The sequence below is a fragment of the Lepidothrix coronata genome, unplaced genomic scaffold (assembly GCF_001604755.1).
Source record: "Lepidothrix coronata isolate B3197 unplaced genomic scaffold, Lepidothrix_coronata-1.0 Scaffold1, whole genome shotgun sequence".
NCBI lineage: Eukaryota > Metazoa > Chordata > Aves > Passeriformes > Pipridae > Lepidothrix > Lepidothrix coronata.
The window spans coordinates 5,074,612-5,096,140 of NW_016690181.1; the positions used below are offsets into that span (position 1 = coordinate 5,074,612).

Below are 21,529 nucleotides of genomic sequence, written 5' to 3' on the forward strand. Positions count from 1 at the left end.
GGAAAAGGAAAAGGAAAAGGAAAAGGAAAAGGAAAAGGAAAAGGAAAAGGAAAAGGAAAAGGAAAAGGAAAAGGAAAAGGAAAAGGAAAAGAAAGTCTCCTGCAGGGGCAGGAGGGAGAGCTGCTCAGAGTCCTGAGAGAAGGCAGATGGGAATCAAGAGTACACTACTGTGCCAAGCTCACGGAGGATTTTGTCTTGGCTGGGTTTTTTCCCATACCAACTAGGGTGTCAGAGAAGGTGTAGCTCCAGCTCCCGGTCTGACTCAGTCCTGGGCATCACCTGTGCTTTTCCAGGGAGCCCTACACTTCTGCTGGGCAGCATGGGCTGGGGGCTGTGTCCATCAGAGCCTCCTGAGAAATGAAGCAGCTGAAACAAAAAGTGAATTATGAAAAGCAGTAATGGAAGTAGTGGACATAAATACAGGGCAGCTAGGTGGTTTCTCAAAATAGAAGTAGCTGACTACTTGCATTGTATTCCAGATCCAAATCTTCTTCTTCTGACTAAATAATCCACTAAAAGTCAATGTTAGGAAGCAGTTACTTTCCAGCAACACAAGAATTCAGTAACTCACATGATTGGGGCCTTATGAGTGGAGGAGCCTTTCAGGCATGTTTGGAAGGTTTATTCTCATCCAGTGTAACTGGAAAGATCTCCTGTACAAAGACAGAGAGACAACTTGGTTGGTTCATGGCCTTCCACCCATCAGTCTTGTACTACTTAGTTTTCCTAATGTTATGGCCAAGACTGTATAAAAAATTAACCCTTTCTATGTCTCCATTTCCAGGAGCCATCCATGGGCCACGGGGAGGTTCTGCTCTCTATTAGCTACCTGCCAGCAGCTAACCGCCTTCTGGTGGTGATCATTAAGGCTAAAAATCTCCATTCCAAGCAGCTGAAAGATCTACTTGGCAGTGGTGAGTGTAATAGCAAGGAAATAGAGACTGTTGCTTCTGCTATTACGTAAATCTAGAAAGAAAGTGGGAAGGGTGATGTTCAGCAGAAAAAAAAAAAAGTTTGGCTTAGAAAGCCAAAGAGATTTGAATAATTTCTAAAAAATGAAAACCAAATATGCCCAAGATCAATATTTCTTATGTGCTCTCTCTCAGACTGATGTCACCAGTGTCAATTCTCTTGCATTTTTGGGTGTAGTTTTGGGCACCACAAAATAAAAAGATCATTAAGCTCCTGGAGACCATTCAAAGGAGGGCCACAAGGATGGTGAAGGATATGGAGGGGAGGCCTTACGAGGAGCAGCTGAGGTAATTTGGTTTGTTCAGCCTAGAGGAGATGAGACTGAGGAGAGACCTCATTGCAGTCTACAATTTCCTCGTGAGGGAAAGAGGAGGGGCAGGTACTGATCTCTTTGCTGCGGTGGCTAGTGACAGGACTTGAGGAAACAGCACAAAGGTGAGTCAGGGGAAGTTTAGGTTGGATATCAGGAAAAAGTTTTTTACTCAGAGGGAGGTTGAGCACTGGAACAGGCTCCCCAGGGAAGTGGTCACAGCACCAAGCCTGTCTGAGTTCAAGAAGCTTTTGGACAATGCTTTCAGGCACATGGTGTGATTCTTGGGGTGTCCTGCGTAGGGGCAGGAGTTGGACTCGATGGATCCCTTCCAACTCAGCATATTCTAGTCTAGTCTAGTCTAGTCTAATCTATTTGTTGCATGCTCATTAATTTGGTGTCTCTTTCAATTTCCTATACAGATGTTTCTGTCAAGGTGACACTGAGGCATCAGTCCTTGAAGCTGAAGAAGAAGCAGACCAAACGTGCAAAACACAAGATCAACCCAGTGTGGAATGAGATGATCATGTTTGAGGTGCCTCATGAGCTCCTGCGTGCCTCCAGCGTGGAGCTGGAAATGCTGAGCCAGGATGGCACTGGTCAGAGCCATGTGCTTGGCAAGTGCAGTCTGGGCTTACATGTCACAGGTACAGAGATGAACCACTGGGAAGAGATGCTGAGGAACCCCAGGAGACAGATAGCCATGTGGCACCAGCTCCACATGTAGGCTCATCATGATTACTGACAAGATTTACACCAGGCCTCCAAGCCTGGGGGCATAAGTTGCATTCCACCTTCCATCTTCCCCTCCTCAAAGTTTCTCAGCACAGCACTCTTATTACATCACCCTTCTCTGATTTTCCTGCCCATCCTGGCCAGAGAAACTGTCTGAAAAAGGTATTTAAAGGATAATCTCTCACCTAATTAAGTGGTTGTCTCAAACAAGAGGTTTGGCTGCCTGGATGATTTGAATGAATTTTATTAGCCTGCCCACTGTCATTTCAGTGAGGTCCCTGTTTCTGTAGCAGAGCAGAGGGGAGCAAAGTTACCATGGAACTGTAAGCCACTCATTGGCATCTGGCACTGTCCCCAGGTCCCTTGATGAGTGCTGGCTCCATAATCACACACAACTGTTGTACCAGTCACTGCTTCTCGTAATACCTTTCAAGACTGAGAGAAATGAAGATCACAGGACTAACTGTCATGTCAGACACAAAGTATCAATATGAAAGAGAGAGTGAAGCTAACATGCAGTAAAGGGATACCTAGAAAAAGATACAGAACTAAGGGAGAGAACAGAGGAAGAGGAAAGGGTGAGACAGTCAACACCATCATCCTGTGCAGCCTTTGAAGTAAACACTGCCAAACAAGAAGTCAAACACCTTACTTTACTTTTGTTTCCTGGAGAGTTCAATACCTTGTATTTAGGATTCATGAAAACTGCTGAAAATATGAATGTTTCAGGACCCTTTAGCAGAATGCCTATATCCTTTTATCTTTCTATGGTGTCACCTAGGAAGACCCTAAACACAGACAAAAAGTTATTGTCGATGTAACCTCCAAAAACTTGGACCAAATCTTTCTGTTTACTGCCATCTTTCCTGTTTGGTTTTTTTTTCTGAGCTAGAAAGTTTCAAATACTCTAAATATATTTCATGCAACATCTAAAACTAGGCAAAAGAAGTGGGATCATTTCATACCTTAGCAGCTGATGGATGGTTTTGGTTTGACAGTTACTATTGCACTCAAATATTCATACCAGCATTACTCGAAGACAACCCTTAAGAACTGCCATGTATTTCATCACTTCCAGACAGAAGGAATTCACTGAACAGACAGACTCTCCAAGGCTTGTTTTTTGTGTGTGCACTTTCAAGATTTGATGTGGCTTAAATGTTACTTTTTACTGCCTTTTTTTGTGTATGCAGGTGGACTGAAAGTCTGGCATCAGCAGTGATGATGTCATGATCCCATAAGCACACTGTCTGTCCTACTACTTCAAGGGACTTCCATGGGGACAAGGCATCCAAAAATCTGAAAACAGAACCATATAGTCCACAGCACTGAAAATCTCAGAGAACTTCATACTTGCTGGGTCAGATTGACCCTCCATTTAAATCAAAATACTAAGCTAAGCTTTATTTAGCATCCAGCCCATTTTGATGGTGCAGTCAAATAAGTCTAGCAGATTGTCAAGTGAAGGCTGCCATCCTGTTGGCAAAGGGAAAACACCAGAACCAGTGTCCGAAAACTGGCTGATGCACCAGGCACAAAGGGTTATGAACAGGGGAATGACGTTCAGCTGGAAGTCAGTAACTAGTGGTGACGCAGGCTGGTAGTGAGACTGACACTGTTTACCATCTTCAGAAATGAGCTAAACAATGGGGCAGAGCATGCCCTCAGTAAGTTTGTAGATGGCACAAAACTGGGAATATTGGTTGAAAGGTGAGGCAGTTTTGCTGACATTCAGAGGGATGCTGAGAGGCTGGAGAAATGGGCTAACAGGAACCTCCTGAAATTCAACAAGGAGAAGGCAAAGTCCTGTACCTGGGGAAGAAAAACTCCATGCACCAGTGAAGAAGTGAGGGCTGACCACCTGGAAAGCAGCTTTCCAGAAAAGGATCTGGGTGTCCTGGTGGACACCAAGTTGAACATGAGCCAGCAGTGTGGTCTTGTAGCAAAGAAGGCCAACAGTGTCTTGTGCTGCATTAGGACAAAAATTGCCAGCAGGTCAAGGGGGGTGACCCTCCCTCTCTATTCAGCTCTGGTGAGGGCACATCTGGAGTGCTGTGTCTAGTTTTGGACTCCCCATTGCAAAACAGATATGGAGTTTCTGGAAAGAGTGTAGCAAATGGCTATGAAGATGTTTAAGGGATTGGAGCATCTTCCATAAGAGGAGAGGCTGAGAGAGCTGGAACTGTTTAGATCAGTTTGTAAAGATACCTGATCTGGGACAGGACAAAAGAAGATAGAGCCAAATTCTTTTCAGTGGTGTCCAGTGACAGGACAAGAGGCATAGGCACAAATTGCAGTATAATAAATTCCATTTGAACACATGAAAAAAATTAAAGAAGAAAACCCCATTTCACTGTGAGGATAGTCAGATACTGGAACAAGTTTCCAAGAGAGGTTGTTGGAAGTTCTCATCCTCAGAAACACTCAAAATCTGATGGGATATAGCGTGACAAACCTGCTCTAATTTATCTCACTTTGAGCAGGGCTGGGTTTGGACAATATGATCTCCAGAGGCCCTTTGTATCCTCAGTAATGCTGTGACTGTGAAGAGATTGACAATGTTGATGCACACTGAAAACTATTATCTTTATACTACTATTCCCTTTATGGGTGGTGTAGCCAGGAGTTACAGGATCATTTTGGAGATGATAAAACCAGCTTTGACCAAGCAGACAAACAGAAAAGCTAAGTATGGCAATAAATATTATGTCCAATGTTTTAATCTCTGATATTGATCTACTGGCTAGAGGAGATGTAAACAAAAAAGAAAAATGGCTTCTTTTTTTGTTCTATGGGATTTTATTTATTAACAAAAAGCTGTAGGATACTGTGTGTAAACTAGACAGAGGGGTCAAGTGGATAGTGAATTCTTAATAGTTGCTGTGATCATGATTCGCTTGTAGATATACCTATAAATTTGGAATAATTATTTCCATTTAAGTGCAAAATTCATTGGAATGTTGGCCTACTCTACATATAGGTTCCTGGCAGCACTGTGATTCTTTTGGGGATAACGACAAGAAGGATAACTTCATGGTAGGATGATATTTGGCTGGTGCTGGAAAGCCTGAAGGCCCAAATATTTGCCTTGCTGCCAAGAGATTCCTCTAGCTCTGCATCCTGCTTATTTTACTGAGACTTTTATAACATCTTGATGGCTGATTGTAAACAACATTATCTGCCTGTACCCTGGTGATTTTGGCACACCCTGTAATAGATAGCAGTCCTATAGCACTTAAAAGCATAGCTCCTCAGAATCTGACTTAGCTGTGACAAAACAATGTCCTCTTTTACAACAAAATCTTAACCACAAATCTGTCTTAGGAGCAAAGTGGTGTCATCAGTGTTAACGAATGGCATTGTTTCCTCCTTTGCTGCAGTGGGATTTAATGGGAAAGAGAGAAAGAGTGAAAATGCATGCATCTTTCCCAGCTGGATCATTCTTGTTGCCTGACATTTTAGCCTGGAAAGAATATTCTTTGCCATCAGTGCAGCCTGAACAAAGGCTGCCAGGCATCCCTGGAAGGAGGCAACCACTCGCCGGGGCTGACAGCAGACATGGACACATAATGGGTGTGAGGAGCTGAGGAATGCTGCGTACGTGTGTTACCGGAGGGGCAGGGATGCCCAGCCCGGCTCTTCTGAACTCTGCTAATTGGAGCTGTTTGTCATCACATTCAAGCGTCTGTCCAGGGCTCTGCCCTCATCCCTCTGAACTGCCTGTGTAGCAATACTTGTGTGCCCCTGAGTCTCAGCACCCCAAGGGCCAGAGGTGCTAAACTGCCCTAGCAGACAAACAGCGGGGAGTGGTTTTGGTAGATGACAACATCATGAATATAAATGCGAAGTATTTGGAAATGCCATTGTATCAAGCAGCTTCAGCAACACAAGCTGTCCAAGTATCACTGAAGTGCAATAAGGCCAGAGGATGGAGCCAGGCAGCCCTACAGTTTTCACTTCCTGGAGCTGAAAATACGGGAGGATCATTAAACACCACTACGTATTAAATTAAAGGCTGCTGCTTATAAATTGCATCATAAGAGAAGAGGGAAAAAAAACCAGGTATGGCAATTAATGTTCCTAAGATATATGTGTGACCAAAAGCAGCCATTAGAGTCCCCAGTGGCTAGTCTGTGGTTGGACTGGTTATTATGCCTGCTATAACCATTAACATGAAGAAGCTGGAAGCCAAGAGACTGTAGGGAGGAAGGAAAAAAAAAAAAAAGGAAGGCATGGGGCAGTCTACTTGGTCAGAATGAATGATACTTTTCACTAAGGGCCAGATTTGTGAGTTTAAGGACAGAGATCCCTCATCCAGTGACAAAACCCAAACATCATGCCTATTTGTAAAACAGAATGAGAAATGCAGCTCCCCTATTGTATCCAGCTTCCCCTGGGAGAGGTGGTCTCCTGATGTGGCCTCTGTTCAGAGGAGGGGACTGAGAGGCCAGAGGAAATAACCTGTGACTACATTAAGGAGTTCCTTGATTAAAATATAGATTGTAGCTGTATTTTGCTTTGCCTTGACCTGCCCTCAAAGCTGGATCTTCCCAGGGAAATTATCTAGTTTGATTTTAGGCAATTTCTGCTTGAGTAGAAGGATTAATAAGCACAAGTCATCAATAGTCACCAAAATATCTCTGGGATGTTTTAGACTCATTACTACTCTCAGCACCCTTCTCCAGTTGTAAGGGGAGTGGTTAGAGCTGCTCCCCTGTAAGGGTAACACTTTTCCAGTGCAGAGTTTTCCCCTCAGTTGTTGTCCCAAATATCCTTGCATGGTGATAGGAACCATGTTTGCTTTGCAGAGAGGTAATACATCAGAAAGTAATGGAAAATTCCCTTCAACAGGGCTGGGAAAATTTTCAGGCTCTACTATTCTCCTAGATACTACTGTGCTTTCAACATCTTGTTGAACAGTACCTTGCATTTTGCTAGCATCTGTCATCAGTATTATCTGGAAGTAGTGTTCAAAACAACTAATTTTTTTTTTTTTTTCGGAATGAAGTAGGTTGTAATTTGGGCTCTAGAAATATAGCCCAAGATTTGTCCAAATTTTCCTGAAGTCTAAGATGAGTTGAGTACAATAACTTAATATGAGCTGGAAGCTAAGTGGTTTGGACCATGCTTCTTGCACTCTTTTGAAGGTCAGTTTGAAGTTTGGTTGAATTAAAGGACAGAGCTTTGATAGCATTTTTCATGTGTTTCAGAATTTAACTAGGTATTAAAATGTATTTGGTTCACTTGCTGAAAGATAAATGTGATGAGTAAATAGTAACACTCGACACAATATTATTTCTTCTGTTTTCAAAATGCACAAGAATAGTAACAAAGTGAAATAGTGATGTGTGGCCTTTCAGCATGAAGAGGCTTTTTTACTTACTTGGTCCTTTAGTGTCCCAGTGTGTTTATTGTACAGAGCCAGATATTGTTTGTCAAGACCGTATATTGTTCTCACAATCCAAAGCACAAAACCAGAGCATGATGCTCAGCCATTGTGTCTAATATTACAGCACATCTAAAATACTGCAAGTAAATAATTCCAAGCTGTACCAACACTGTGTCTGCATTATTTACTCTAGGTTAAGTCCCCTCTGCTTGCAGCTCATGTCAGGGGTACAGAGTGCTGGGATGAGTTAACAGAAGATCCTCTGAAGGGTTTCATCAAGGGATGGGTATATGAGAAGGGGAGCAGTCAGCAATAGAGTCCTATCCTGGGCAAGCATAGGAAATCTATTGGCTTCTTCAGCAAGGTGGCAGGTAAACAAAGCTGTAAAGGCTTTCCAGCAGCTGCAAGGAGGTTAGCGAACAGGATCTGGGAACCAGGTTCCTCCCAGATACTGGCTCTCTGAAACAAAACTAAGAAATTAATTTAGATCCTTTTTTTTTTCCCCAATCTCAGTACTGGGTGTTGTTGATACTCTGTAAACCATGAATCCGTAAGGAGGAATACATACTTAGCTGACCTAATACCATCACTGGAATTAGCTGGTTCCTAACAAGACACAGAGATCAAAGACTGCACATAAAAGTAAGAGAAAACAGATTTTTGGAGCAGGAGTGGGAAGTATTTACTCCATTGACAGTTTGGGGGCACTCTCTCACCCATCACAGTCAGTGCTAAAGCACAAGGAGAAAAAACAAAGGCAGTCTGCTGGAGCCCCAGGCTGCTACTGGCTTCGTATAGAGGGGTGCCACCAGCCTGTCAGCTGCACAGCGAGGCTGATGCCACTGAAGAATTTTCTGTAGAGGTGAAGGGAAAGGAGCTCTGGTGTTGTTGCATGAGGAGTTGAACACGGGTGGTGCATTTGCCAGGGACAATCCTTCCCACCTGGGGGATTCATGCAGGGTTACTCAGTAATTCCCAGCCCAGCGTATTGGAAAGCAGCAATAGTTGCCACAGGACCATTCTTCTCTTAACCCTGCTGTTCACTGTCACTTCAGATTTATTAGAAGCTTCCCCCCACCCTGGTATTTAAAAATTAAAATGGAACTGTTCCCTAATCCTCTGTCTGCCAGGAGAGAGTGTAACCTAATCCAGCCATTTCTGGTGCTAGCCCTGAAGGTCTGCAGCCAGTTCCTCCACTTCCCTGAACTCCTAGTGATCAGTGAGGACAGGGCCCCAAGATGCCATTGAGAAGATAGGTCAGACCTGAAACCTACACACAATCCAGTTTTCCAGACAGCTCTCCCAAGCACCACAAAGTGCAACTGTGGTCTGGAGCACAGCTTTGCAAACCCTGACCCTCTGCTGCACATGGCTCCCCCTCCCAGCACTGAGACCTCTGTGAGGCTCTCCCACCCCTGTGTACCTCCAGAGGTACCACCAGCGTCCCCAGAAATAGGGCGTCTGACAGCCATGCAGACACCACATTTGTTTTTCCTCTTGATCATAACAACTTCAAACAGGAAACTTCAGAGAATCAAGAAGTCGTTAGCGCATATGCTGTTCTGTGGGAGCCTTTGATTATCCTGCAGATATTTTTAGAGCCCCTCGTAAATGAACTGCAGCTCTATTTGTGTGGCAACAGCTCTGCCAGAAACAGCCTCTGGTCCCCTGTGCCCACTGCTCGGTGCCACCGCAGAGCTGGACCTGGCGCTGCCCAGACACCCTGCCTCTACTTCCTGATTTAAACACCTTAGGGGGGCGCCTGTTTAAATCCACAAAGCTGCCCATGCTTTCCCTTCCACCACAGGAGCGACAGATAGGGAAGACAGCCCTAAGAAAGAGCTGCAAACCCCCTCTGGTTATGCCTGCAAGCTCTTAGCGTCACAGGCACCTGTTCTCCTGTTTCTAGGAAGAAACAACACATTTGGTTTTTTTGCTAAATCAAGTTTCAAGTGCCAGCTGCTGACAACAGCCATCTCCATGAAGCATGTCCAGGATACCAGCAGAGCTGGGGAAGGGCATGCCAGGCTTTAATGCTATTACAACCATCACAGAGGAATTTTTTCAATTTTCATTTCGCTCTTATTGACATGAGAATCAGTGGTCCTAAATAGGAAGGACACCTTTAGCCCTAGATCAGATGAATTTGTGCAAGTTTCCTTTCCTGACACAAGCTCAGACTGTGCACTTTGCTTTAAGGGATCTTGCTTTTAAGTCCTTGGTTTGAAGTTATCAGCAAGGAGGCTGGTCATTGCCAGTGGTAATGAACAAGAGTCTACATCTCAAAACTGCCTATTGGAAATGAATTACAACCCAGCAATGCATTTCACAAGCAGCTCTGACTCTTTACACATGGTTGAGCTGCTGAAAGTGAAGCATTGTCCTGCTTTGTGTGCTGCCAATTGACTAGCAAAGTCAAAACGCCAGAGATGAAGTTTCAAGCTCTGGCTGCCAGGTGCCCAGCAAACCCAGAGCCCGTTAAACTGAAGCTAAGCCCTGACAACCACCGGGATTTTGCTGTGTTTGCTTACTGCTCAAAAATAAGTGATTTTAAATCACTACAGTGAAAGTTGCCAGAAAATGGCAAACTGTAATATGTGGAGTGCTTGATGACTTCGGTGAAGTCACCAAAACAACCTTTTCTTTTGGATCACTAATTTGGGGTATTTTCATTTCTCAGCCTAAAAACCGCCATTTGCTTCCAGCTCCTGTGGCCTCTCTCCATTGGTAAAAATTGGAGGCATTTGCTCTGAAACCAAAGCTTCTGCGCAGCCCGTTACCTGTGGGGACTGATGGGTTCACTTCCATGCTTCTCCTGGGCCTAGAGTCCTGTAAGCCCAAACCTCCCACAAAGCCAGAATTTCCATCCAAATTTCCCCTCCCTTGTGAGGACTAGCAAGCTGCACTGGCACCCTGCAACCAGAACAGCCACCAGAGCAATACAGCTAGGCATCAAGTTAAAGCCCAAGACTATGAGCACTCATATGACTGTGGAACCTCAAACAGAGAGCAAAACCCTTTTTATACCATATGTATCTATTGCATAAACCCTTGCTAGAGGGGTGAACTGCTTGCCCACTCCATCTAACACTTGTTTATACATTGGTATCCATTCCCAAGACCAACTGGAAAACTTGGATCCCTCACACCTGATTAAATTAAAGAGCCAGTCCTGTTGATGCTTTCATTTCTACATAATGAAGCTCAGCAGTACTACTGGTATCAACACCTGCAGTACACAGTGCCACACACAGGATCTATACCATCAGCTCCACAGATTGCTCCTGTTTTCTGCTTCCCCCCTGACACATGGACACATTTACAACTGAGCAATCAACCCTTTGTGCTGGAAGGGGTTTTTTTCTGCCTATGTTTCTCTCTAGCTATGGTTGCCACCCTGTAGCAGGGGTGGCCTAAACCTTTGCAAGGTTGTCCCTGCTTGCACTACCATGCAAACCTGAGCTGCAGTGAAGGAAGGGTGATCCATAATCCCTGTGGTGCCTTTGCCATGGGCCATATCCCCAGTAGAAGCCAGGCTCAGCCCAAGGAGGCAATGTTTTCAGCCCAGTGTTAATCCATGGACACACATACGTGTTTCAGAAGTTGTCTCTCTCACCCACACTGACTTAGCAGATATAAGACCCTCCATGTACAAGATTAGTCTTATTTCATTGAACTGTTTTAAAAGTTGCACTTTTAGCCAATCCACTGTGAACCCAGCCTCAAGCCAAACTTCACGTCAAAGAACAATCCAAAGTTAAGCCAGCCCTTTGTTTTAAGATAAAAAAAGTCCAGTTTTCCCTGGATTTGGAGCATGTAGAGCTCAGGAAAAGTCTCTCCATCCTTCAGACCAAACCAGGCACACATGCAAAGTTTTGTCAACATGCATTACAAGCACAGCCCACCACAGCAAAGCCAACAATAATGCCACTGTACCTGACTAGAAAGGGAGCACAGAGCCTCAAGGGCACTCACTCTGCACCCCTACCCAAAAATAGCATGTTCTGACATAGCTGCACTGGTGCTGACCCAGGGCAGCCTTGGGCTGCTGGAAGGTGTCAGCTCCTGTTCTGCAGGCTGCAGCCGTGGCACAGCACCAGCATAACCCAGCCCATGGTGAAATGATGCAGCTCCATCACAGGATATTTTGGACCTGATCACTGAGGTGAGGATGTTGAGGGGCTGCAGTGACACTCAGCATGTGAGGGAGCCAGTCACTCAGGAGGGAGAACTACCAGCACCTCAAAGGGCTGCAATTAACCCTTCTCAATTAATTAGGACTGGATCTGCTCCTTACAATCCTAGGCTGGGGAAGTGAGAGCGCATCAGCTTAGACAACCTTGGTTTGGGAAAATGACATTAACTTTCAAGAACAATTTAAATAATTAGCAAGCCAACTTGATAAATTTAATTTTTTTTTATTAACAATCATTTTACATTACAAGGATAATATGACAAAAGGAAAGTTCTCGTGTACATACTATGATATATCAACATAGCTCTATTCGTATCCAGTGTCCTAGGTCCTTTCACACAGGTACTATAAAGCATAGTCTGTAAAGTAATAACATTTTAATGTTCTTGAAAAGAGTGATATTAACATATTAATACATATGTAGTAATAGACGTCTAGATATTTTTCTCTCATTTCATATGTGTGTGTGGTAGGTGAGTGGGTGGGTGAGAGATCGCTTGAAACAGTTCAGCAGGGCTGTGCTTGGATGTGGATACAGAGAGGTTTGAGATAAAGCCTCTTTTTCTGGAAGTAGAAATGCATTTTTGCTAACTGTCGGGTGAGTCTATGAGGATGCCATGACTGGCAGAAAACTCTGTAGCCCTCCTGTAGCATTTGGGACATTACAGCATATGAGACATGGTTCCCCCACATAGCCCAGCGAGCTTATTTGACATGAGGTGCAGTGCATGGGAGCCCCTCGCCGGGCGGCAGCACCACCGGCACAGGCGGTGGGGAGGCGAGGCCGCAGGCTGAGCTTACATGAGTGTCAGTGGCATCTGAGGAGGGGGCTGGGAGTGAGAAAACTGTCTCTGAGGTTTGTGAGGAACAGGTGCCGAGGAGATCCCCGTGGTGCTGCACAGCTGAGGGGCTGTGGCAGAGTGGGGAGCTGCCGCCAGGCAGGGGCGGCTGAGGTGGATTACCAGTTGTGTGGAGGAGAGAGGCCTGGGAGAGGGCACTGAGGTGTGTGACAGGGCTTGGGGGGAGCTTGCACAGTGTCTGCTCAGGCAATACCAGTGTAACAAGTCATTCGGACGTCAGAATTACAACTCACCCTCCTCCAGACTGAAGTCAACAAATAAAACAAACGGCAAGGAGTGCAGTGGTTGCCAGGCCTGGCATGGAGCTGCAAAGGCAAACCTCCTCCTTCAACCCTTGTGGGGAAGCAGCTCACTGAGTAACCACCAGCTGCCAGACTGGCCAGAGGCACCTCGTGGGTCCTTTCCGGAGTCAGCCAAAGGCTTCAGGATGCAGAAGGGTCAGTGGCCTACGAGCAGCTGTGTGAAGGGAGGGATGGAGGGATGAGGCAGCTATCCATCCCACAGGCATCGGGAGACCCCAGGTTGATCCACTGTTTGGATCCACCCCCATCCCAGCATGGAAATGCTGGTCATGGGAAAATAGGTGACTCTTTGCATGGGAAGGGCAAGAGGGCTGCACCCTTCGGTGCTTCAGCCTGGCAAGGTCCATATGCTGTGTGTTGGGGCCCAAAGGCACACATGCATCACCAACTATGTCTTCCACACAATCACATCAATCCCTTTCCTCCAGAAAACCTCCCTGGGACCCCAGCCAGGCAGGCTGCTCACCAGCTGAGGAGTAGCTGTGAGACCTGAGGGAGCAGTCAGTCTGACCCAACAGAGTTGAATGTGCCTCCCCAGTGGGGATCACACACTCCCATCCATATTGCTCCAAATTCATGGCTCCTTCTCATTCATATTGTTCCAGCTCCATATACCATCCCTGCCATGTCCGACTGTGTGGCAGTAACTTTCCCTCCGCTCAGTAACACCTTTGCTCTCCTGCTGCCTTTATCCTGGCATCATGGTTGTATCACTGATTGCGCCCCCAGGTTAACCCACGCTCTCACTGCGTGCTGTGTGAGCACTGGCCAGTGCAGGGTGTCCCTAGCAGTGTGCCGGCAACTACTGAGGAACACCAGGCGGAAGAGCAGAAAGCCACATTTCCACAGCATGAGCACCCACTGTTGTTAAATGCATCCATGCAGAGAGACAGAAGTGTATATGAGGGTGGGATATGTATCTGTCCAAGTGTGAACACACAGGACCTCAGCAAGAGGCTTACTTGGGAGAAGACAAGGACACTCAAGCATTTTTCCCTACCAAGACATTCTTCTATTAAACAAAACTTATTTATCACTTGGGTAACATGCCAGCAAGGAAACTCCTTGCCCCAAACACAGCAAAGCCCCTCTCCATAGAGTGCTGTACATGTAAATGTAGGCCTCAGTGTATGGCTAAAACCATTTCAAAGTCCAAAGTCTTCAGTGTTACATGCCTTGTGCTAGAACACAGGGCCAGCCTTACACAAGGATGGTTGAGTCTATCTCTATATTATATCTTTATATCTATCGAAAACATAGAAATATATAAATATATAGGATTTTATTTATAGATATATAAGCATGTGATTTTAATCTTTTTTACTGTGTGTATATGTACTGGGATGTGCGTATATACAATATATAGACCATATGCATATGTACTGTATACATACACTAGCTTACATGCACACACATCATACATGTCTCCAAGGGAGACAGGAATTGCATAGGCATTACTGCATTGTATACAATGGCTGGGGGATCAACGTACCATTTCTCTGCTTTTAAGACCTCTTTTGACAGGGCTGAGAGGGGAATCTGCAAAGGCAGAGGCTGTTTCTGCTTATCCGCAAGCTGGCTGTCTAGGCTGTCTTACACACTGGTCAAACAAACAAACAGCAATCCTCATGAGATAAGAAAGGAGGGTGACTCCAAAGACCCACGGGCCACCTGGTTGAGTTTGTGCTGTGAGAAAGAGATGGACCAAGCCTGAATCATGTCTGAATAGTCATATCAGCAAAAGTGTGACCAGCACGGGGGACACTGCCGCAGTCAGCTCAAGATCCAAGACAGATGACATACCAGGACCATGCCCACTGCGTCCCCTCACAACCCACCATAACTCCTGTGTGCTTTTGCTGGTATGGGAAGAGCTTTGGTCTCTTGTGAAGATTATCCCTGCTGAGGTCAGTCTCATGGCTGGAGGGCCCGGACCCCTGCAGACACTGGCAAGCCCTGCAAAAGGACATGTCTGAATGTGCTTCACGGATTTCTGCTTCACAGCAGGGTAAAAGAGGCAAGGAGCCTGAGCAAAACGTGGGGAAGGGAAATTGGCAACCAAAAATCCCATGGGCTAGAAATACAAACCCAAGGGTCTGGAGAAGTGTGCATTATTCACAGTCAGATGCCATAGCTAAGATGCAGAGGGAAGAAGAGAATAAAGAGCTCATTTGAGAAAAACTGAACCCTTCTGTCTTTGCAGCGAAACAAGTTCAAGATGCTGTGAGCAACACATTCAGAACAATTTCCTCTCACTCGCTCAGCACAGTATCGATTAAACCTGATGCATGGTGATCTCCAAGCCAAGGCAAGGAGGCCTCCTCCTGTGCTCCACTGTGTGCTCCCTATGCCTGCTGCTGCCTCCTGGCCTCACTGACACCAGGACAGGCCTAGGCAAACAGGGCACAGAAATGCACCTGCTCCCAGGAAAGTCTGGGGGGTACTGGTAAGCCAGGGGCATTTTGCATCAGTATTCCTCCCTCCTCCCTATCTTGCTTATGCTGGCACATTTCCATCCACAGACTATCCATCAAAGTAAGAGCTAGAGATCTGAGATAGGCGAGTAACCCTGGAGAGAAAGCTTGCAAAGCACCTGCATTAGCCTAGGATAAAGGCCAGGATTATTTTCTGATGGGGGTGTAACAGGGAATTGTGTTGAAGGAGCTGGCGTGGGCTGGGCCAGCTGCTCTGCCAACCTCTTGTCTCTCCCCTTCACCAATGCAAGGGGTCTCTGACCTTTCCCATCATGAATATCTGCAACATCCAGTGGCAGGGAATCATGCTTCCTACTGACATTGCTTGCAGGTGTAAGCAAAGTTATTTGCTAAAGAAACAAGCACTTTCCCTGTGTCAGCTGACTGCCTGGAGAAAAAATCCCACCTGCTGTACATTTCACTCTGCCATTAGGAATAACAGCTGCTGATGAAAGGTATCACTGATGAGAGCAGGATTTGCAAATGAAGCAAAGGAAAGGAGTGACAAATTGGAGGAATCATTTCAGAATAGGGCCTCTGGCAGCTCTTGCTGAGAAGGCAAGGCACCATTTCCTCCCCAGTGGCAAAAGTTAGGAGGCTCAGATCAGGAGTTGTAAACAGGCCCCTCAGGCGGTTCAGCACAAGCCCTGGGGGAGCACTCCTGTCTCCAAAGGTGTCTGGAGTCTGTCCTCAACTATCCCTTCCTTCCATGTGGGCCACGCACTTTGATGGGGTTCTGTGCCAAGGAACTTTTGCTGCTGGTAACAGAAAGGCAGGTGATTTTTCGACTCCATCCACAAGGAGCTAATGGAGTTCCTATGGACTCTATGATCTATGCTCACCTTGCCCATCTCCAGGTTGGAAACTAATGGAGCAGCAATCTTTTTTTTTTTACCTTTTTGCATCTCCTTACATTTTAAAAAGGGAGGAAGCCTGCCGTCTCCTCAACAGGCAGCAGCTCCATGAGCTTAGTGGCAGCACCCTGAGCAGAGCCTATTTACCAGGCCCGGAGAGCTACAAGTAACTTGTGTAGAAAGATCCCTACTTTATGGTCAGGTAAACAACCGTCCAAGTCTGCACAGCTGGCAGAGGGTTTCCAGTTTAATATTTACTCCTCTGGATGAATGAGTCAATTTTATCACATCATTTATAGGGAAAAACAGAAAAAAACGCAAACAAAGCCATTTTTTTGCTTGGTAGGTGTTACATATCGATGTCCCTGTGCTGTGACAGTGTGATGCCCTGACCTAGCTTGTGACATTTCCATGAGGACCACGGGGAAAAGCACTCAGTGCCTACAACCTTGACAGCACTTTGGCAAAAGGTGGATGGCGCTGGCACAGGTGCCCCCTCCTGCCCGAGCTACCCTCAGGCTGCACATGCTGTCAGAGGTAAGGCAGAGGGAATAAGTGCTACAGAGGGTACGCTGCCTGACCAGCCCTCGCTGCTATATTCACAGGGTCTACTCTACTCCACTGGGACTGTCTGACCAAAAGGCCTCGTTTTACAGAAAAGGGGGCAGAGTCTGAGCACAAGGATGAGCCACCACTAGTGCTCTGGGTGGGCTCAGTCCCTCCTCAGTCCTATAGGGACAGCGGCAAACACTTCCAAAACCCTGATCAACACCAGTCTAGCTCTTCCTGTGGGATGTGAAAGCTGAACCAGTCCGTAGTGGCTTGGCTGCATGCCTCTGCCCAGTGCTGGCTGTGAAGTTCTACTGAAGGCAAAGGGGTTAGCAGGAGGTGAGTGAGACCTAGGTAGAAGTGTGTGTTTTCCTGGGGAAGACAGTGCGTGAACCCTGGCAGTGAAAGTGACTCTGAGAGAGATCGGTTCCAAACATGCTACATCTCCATTGAAAACAAACAAAAACGTTTAAAAAATAAAATAATATTATATATATATATATTTTTATATAAATGAAAAGCTATCATCTAGCAGCAACGGTTCTAGAGATATCTTAGCACCAAGACCAAGGGCAGGGGGGGTAACAGGAGAAAGGAAAGGTTCAGTGTTGCTGATACCACCATCATGTTTCCAAACAACACAGCTTGGCACAAAGCTCATCCCTCTGGGAAGTGAGAACATGTTGGCTTGGACACCTTTTGGACAACAGGTCCCACTCCCATGATGGTCTGGTCAGGTTGGTGCTGTCCATGCCACATCAGCAGGGCAAGGCACTAGCATCTGTGGAGTTTTTGCACCTTTTTTGTTTGTGTGGTTTGTGTTTTTTCTTTTTTTTTTTTCTTGGTTGGTTGTTGCTTTTTTTATTCCTTTTTTTTTTCTTTTCTGACCTGAAGTGATATTGTGTGGATGCCTGGAGCTTGTTTACTTTAAAAGAATAAAACAAAAAAGAGCCCCAAGCCCACAGAACAATCTCTTTGTGATGGAAGGTGCAAGTCCCCCATTCACATTTCAGCTGGACTCCACATTCCTTCAAGAAAGGAAGAAAGATTTCGCAGGAAGAAGCGGAGTATCCCTTCTTCCTGCTGTCATCAGTCTGCTGTGCTGTGGAACATGTTACCTTGGTCACAAGAGAATACGTGAACCTTTGTAGGACATCATCACATGAATATAATCCAAGATAATCTTGCATTGATAGCTCCTGCCACCAAACCGCAGCAGGTTTTTCTTTCAGTCATTCCAAACAAAACAAAACAAAACAAAACAAAAAACCCACAACAATCTAGGATTATAAAGACATAGTATAAATAATGTAAATTAGAATATAATTTTTTAAGCCTTTGAATCTCCGCCCAGAGATGGCTCTCGACTCATTGGCTGTCTAGCTTCCACAGCAGCCCTGGTTTTGAATGAATAGTTGTATATATATATATATATATTTATCTCATACAATATAAAAATATAAATGCAAAAATTTCCCCCTGCCTTCTCTATTTTGCTATTTTATAGTCTGCACATGACATCATGTTATAATATATGTATAATAGACTGGTATTATGGTTATCATAAACAGAGCTGAAAGCCAAGTATTACTCTACAGCCCAAAGGTGGGGAGAACTGAGAAAGGGGTATCACAGTTTAATGGAGGCATTTGTTTCTAAGTCAGAATAAAAACCCAAAATCATGCCCTCAGCTCTTCCCTCCTGCCAGTAATCTCTTGAGTGAAAAAAGCTTCCATTCAACTGAAGAGAACTGGGTGGAGCTGGGAAGCTTAGGGCAACATAAACACACGGGATGCTCTGTCGGAAATCAGAAATGTGATGGTTGCCAACAAAAGGCTCAAATGGCTCAATAACTGGACTGAACAATGGAAGGAGAGGCAGAGATTGAAACTGAGGGGAAAACAAATAAACAAACAACCCCAAAACAAAACAAAACCCAAAACCCAACAAACCGACAACACACATACAAAGGAAACTACCGGGAGGATGAGGCTGACAAAGACCCGTTGTGTAGCTTATAGATTGTTAAGTTTGAACATGTAGAGTATGGCCCCAGCACATGCTTCTGAAGAATGAAATGTTGCCACCTACATTGCAGCTGCCATGGTTGGAGACACTAGTAAATGTCTAAACATTGTCTCAATCTTTAAAATTCTGCTTAGCTTCTATCAGACGCACATCGTCTAACTTTTAAATTTTCAGTGTGGGTTTTTCCTTAATATAGATAATATATATATTTTATATAATATATCAAAGTTTAGAGTATAGATTAAAAAATTATTCAACTGCTTTCTGATCTGAGGCATTCCTTCCTAAATATCAGGGTAAAACTCAGAGCCATGGTCCATGCTCTGCAACATCGGCTTCTGATCAAGAGATGACATCCTGCTCAGCATTTCTGCTGACAGCGCATAACTATTACCGGACTTCTCCTCAAACCAACTATCTAGTGCCCTTTTGCAATCAAAGTTAGCAATGGGTGGCCCGTTAACAGCAATTGTCAACAGATCACTGAGCTGCTCCAGCGTGAGCCGAGAGCGGTTGTTCTTGCGCACTCTCTGCAGGGCAGTGCGCCCCTTCTCACAGCAGGCCGAAGAGGTGGGAAGGACTTTGAGGATCTGAACTATTTTATTTAGGAGGGGAAATCTCTGTTTGTATTTACAAATGTGACTAAGCAAGTCTTTAAAACCGTTTTTGGTATAATAATCCACCTTGAGTTCTCGCCACTCCATCAGCAGACTCCCTCGGGTGTCCATCCCCTCTCTGCAAACCTCTCTGGAAAATGATGGGACTGTCTCCAGGTGTTCAAATATTTGTACCATATCCTCCTTCCCATAGCTCATGAGCTCATCAGTGCTTCTGGGCCAAGCTGCAAGGTCAAATACCTGACAGGCCTTCACAAATGTCCGGCTGCGGGAATCAAACCTTTGGGCCAGGATCACCTGGGTCTTTTGGCAGATCTTTTCTCTGATCGACTGGAATTTGGCTTCAGCCACCCGTAGGTTTTTCACAGCAATGCCATTAAAGCTTTCACGGAAGTTTTCCTCAAACTCCTGCAAGTACTCCCCAGGTGAGTCTGCTAGCCGGCTGATCTCCTGGATGGCCTCCTCTATTTTATCATCCACCTGCGACACAAGAAGGTACTCCCCTTGGAAGACGTAGGCAAGGCGTGAAAGCACAGCAATCACATCCAGCAGGAAGTAGATGAGTTTAATTGACTGGTAGTCCATCAGGAACTGCAGGAGGGCCAAGGCAATGGCAGAAGCATCTGCCCTTTGGGTCTGGCCACTGACATCTTTGAGATGGGCCACAACCTCAAGGTAATCCTTGATTAGAGCATTAAGCACATTCTGCTCCCCGATGATCCACTTCACTGCTCGAATGTCCCCCAAGAACTCAGTTTCCTCACACAGAGTGGCAGCAGTGACTCTCAACTCGCACATGAGTCGGGGAGAATAACGGTAGAAACTGAGCAGCTGCTTCAAATTATTTTCCAGCTCCTCCAAACACGGTAGTTCCTTCCCACTGATGGCATCCAGAATTTCCAAGTGGGGTCTATGCACCATAAAGGGCAGGCAGAGAAGCCAGGGCAAGGTCTTTCTGATTGTCATGAACAAGTTGGCTCTGAGACTGGCAGTAATGTTAGCACCATCAACTCCCAAGCCAACAGTTGGCTTCTCATCCTGCAATCGTATTCCCAGGCTGGAAAAAGCCCGGTCTAATGCTTGGAGGTAACTGTCTGTTGTAGAAAAGCCCAGCTCCTGAAGGGACAGGAATTCAGTTGCCGGAGGCCCATCGCTGCTCGTGTACTGCACATAGACCGCAACCGTGTCTGCAAGCAAATCATCACTCTGTCCATCCAGAATGATACTGAGGAAGGGAGACTGCCGGATGCGTTCAACCAGGTCCTCTCGAAGAGCCCGGGCGATATGGTGAATTAAGATTTGGCAGTCTCCTTCATTCATGTACTGATCCACCACCTTGAGTTCACACTTTCTCAGTAGTTCCGCCAGAGGCCGAAAGTCATAGTAGGGCCTGCCCTCTAGGGCCAAGTGGTAGGCTGTATTGAAGAGCAGGGTCATATTTCGGCACATCTCTTCTGTCTTCTCTGGGTGCATCCTGAGCTTGTAAAGCTGCAGGCACTTCTTGTGGAGGTTGCTCTGGCTGTGAAGCTTTATCGTGTGTATCTTGAACTGCTTTGAGCCAATGATGAAGGCTGAAGTCCGAGAGGATTGCACTGTGTACTGTCTACAGACATGGCACCACATTTCATTCAATGTTGGGGAGTACCGCAGAAACCAAAACTTTTTAAGCCACTCTTGTTTGAACCGCCGTATCCTCCGGCCTGTCGCAGAAGACATCTTGGAAGGCTCATCTGTAGCAGCAATCATGTCATTGGAAACCGATTCATCAGCAGAATCCACCTCTTGGTCATCGTCCTCCATGATGGTGGGAACTGAGATGATGCTTTCTGAAGCTGTAACAAAAAAAAATAAAAAAAAGGAAAAAAATATGGTATTTACAAAGTTGCTGAGCTAGAGAAGCATCCTACTGGTGACAGTAGAGCATTGCCCAGTGAGCTGGACACAACCTCCCCTCTCCTGCCCACAACACATTATGGATATAATTTGAATCATGGCTTAGAAAGGAAAAGAAGTCAATATTTCTGCATATGAACTTTGTCTCCAACATGCCACAATGAACAGCAAGAAAGGACACTACATCCTGGCCACTTGAACAATACACTGTTTGACCCAAATGTTCCCTTTACTGAAGACTCCTGGCTGCTTGACAGCATGTTCCTGGAGGAAAGGAAATGTATCTTCAGAAAGGGACACATGGTTGTGTTAAGGCAGTGGAGGAAACAGAGAGGGCTTTCCAACAAGGGA

At 45.6% G+C, this 21,529-nt stretch overlaps 2 protein-coding genes across 9 annotated transcripts in view; one reads left to right on the top strand and one right to left on the bottom strand.

Moving 5' to 3' along the window:
- Nucleotides 1–7,573, top strand: part of SYT13 (synaptotagmin 13) — a 20,633-nt gene extending 13,060 nt beyond the window's left edge. For all 3 annotated transcript variants that reach the window (XM_017813265.1, XM_017813284.1, XM_017813273.1), the window contains 2 exons: nt 785–914; nt 1,705–7,573. In XM_017813265.1, the coding sequence (XP_017668754.1) occupies nt 785–914; nt 1,705–2,009 (435 nt within the window). In that variant the 3' untranslated portion in view covers nt 2,010–7,573. The remainder of the gene's footprint in view (nt 1–784; nt 915–1,704) is intronic.
- An 8,546-nt stretch (nt 7,574–16,119) lies between these two features.
- LOC108495757 (zinc finger protein 862-like) overlaps nt 16,120–21,529 on the bottom strand; it is a 46,463-nt gene continuing 41,053 nt past the window's right edge. For all 6 annotated transcript variants that reach the window (XM_017811832.1, XM_017811802.1, XM_017811809.1 and 3 more), the window contains one exon: nt 16,120–21,117. In XM_017811832.1, the coding sequence (XP_017667321.1) occupies nt 18,953–21,117 (2,165 nt within the window). In that variant the 3' untranslated portion in view covers nt 16,120–18,952. The remainder of the gene's footprint in view (nt 21,118–21,529) is intronic.